The sequence below is a fragment of the Phytophthora infestans genome, genomic scaffold (genome assembly GCF_000142945.1).
Source record: "Phytophthora infestans T30-4 supercont1.45 genomic scaffold, whole genome shotgun sequence".
In the NCBI taxonomy this organism is placed as follows: domain Eukaryota; phylum Oomycota; class Peronosporomycetes; order Peronosporales; family Peronosporaceae; genus Phytophthora; species Phytophthora infestans.
In genome coordinates, this window is record NW_003303714.1 from 158,171 (window position 1) to 159,994 (window position 1,824).

Below are 1,824 nucleotides of genomic sequence, written 5' to 3' on the forward strand. Positions count from 1 at the left end.
CCCCTTCACAACTTCTCACCCAATTACCCAATTTATATGAGCTTTTTTTGTTGGAAAGATAACGATTTCTTCTCTTAAGTAGTCATAATCATCCTTGAATATCTGCTCAAATGCACGGAAAAGTGCGTGTCTTTCGTTCCGCCCAAAAAATCGAGGCTATGTTCTTGACATATGGCATCGGATGTTTTGGTCCTTACAAACTTTAGTATTACAATCAACAATGCCCTTTTTACTCATTTCTATGCACATTTGATCCTAGGAAGTGCGGCTGTCGGCGATGCGTTTAACACTGCATGCAGCAATCCCTACGCTGCTCCTGTAGCTCTAACCAACTTCTGCAGATGCGTTGCATTCCAAGCTGCATTCTGGCGTTAAGCTTGTCACTTTAGGCTTCTTTGTTTATTAAATATCGCAAGAAATGTTCTGTGCATGCATGATCAGCATCAATTTCCCGCAGACGTTTGAGCGTCCACCATTTTAGTAAAAGACAAGAAAGTCAAACAATGTGTGTTTGTCTGTGATCTCTGTGCTACCCTGTTTCCATTGCTGGTCTGCCGGCATTAATCCGATTACTACTTTTGTATTTATGGGCAAAACAAAAAAATGGTGTTGGGTTTCATCTTGCCAGTACAATACGACGATAAGAACCGAGAGCAGATCCGTGTTCGCAAGCGCAAGCCCAAAACCGAGCTTATTGATGACAAAGCCGAACCTAACAACGAAACCGAACTTAATTAATAATTTTTTTTCTCAAATAAAAAATCAATCCCAATATAGTCAATGACAATGGCTTAAAACCTCCAAGAAGGTATAACCCAAATATTTGAATTAATTAATTTCAGAATCTTTTGTAATGACTAAGATATAAAGTCGATCCTGATACATGATCAAAATATTATAGAGTCATATCTACGAAAAAGAATATAGCCAAGCATATAGAGGCAACATCTTTGCATACGAACTCGAAGGATTAAAAAGATTAAATATCAAAGCTATCAAATGGGGTAGTAGCTACCGTGTTAAGGTGCGTGGTAGAACGGGTAAGATGGTTTATGTATGCAAAGTTTCGCGCCCAATCAACCAGAGACTGGTAGCTAAGCAGTACAATGATTCGATTGAAATCCTTGAGAAGCACTTGTCGCCTGACTTCAAGGCTGATCCTAAGTATCGTTTTTACAATGGTAATCACATGGAATCACACCTATATGAGGGTATCGAGGCTACTGATTTCTACGATAAGCTCGAGAACGTTTTTTCGAGCCAGGCAAGTGCTTTTAAGGTAAATATAGCTCTTGGGTACGAACTTGTAAGCAAGACCGATCCTGATGATACTTGCTATTTCTATCCGAATCTTGCTAACACTTATGTGTTCAATAAGCCTGTTGCTATCAACAGCAAGGCTGATATTCGAAAGAAGGTGATTTTGGAAATTCGGTCTATGGAGTTGGCTGACAAGCTGAACTACCCCAGCTCTGGATATAAGCTCAAGGCGATCACTGCATTCAAGATTTTCGTCTACCATTGCGACCATGCTCTTGGGGATAGCGACGCTGTTATTCCTAAGATTATCCGCGAAAACAAGCATGTAATCACCCCCCCCCCCCCGCGCAAGTACACTAAGACTCTACACCGAACTGCCGCACCCTTTATAACCGCTGATTGAACGCCACACCCTAATGGATACCCCCCCCCCCTGTGAATTTATTGACGACGGCAGGTATTGATCCCGCTCCTTAAGTCATTATGACCTGTGCTCAGCTTTTGACCTAAGTCGTCAGAATGAGTGGGGGGGGGGCTTCGGTTGGGCTTGAGGTCTGCTGGGGC

The 1,824-nt window shown here is 42.1% G+C and overlaps 1 protein-coding gene across 1 annotated transcript; it reads right to left on the reverse strand.

The window, feature by feature from the left end:
• Positions 1–995: 995 nt before the first annotated feature.
• On the reverse strand, positions 996–1,522 carry PITG_16295 (uncharacterized protein; the record flags this gene model as incomplete). The annotated part of the gene is made up of 3 exons (XM_002897317.1): positions 996–1,011; positions 1,082–1,146; positions 1,235–1,522. 3 exons carry the CDS (start codon positions 1,520–1,522, stop codon positions 996–998), a joined length of 369 nt encoding a protein of 122 aa, XP_002897363.1.
• Positions 1,523–1,824: the final 302 nt, after the last annotated feature.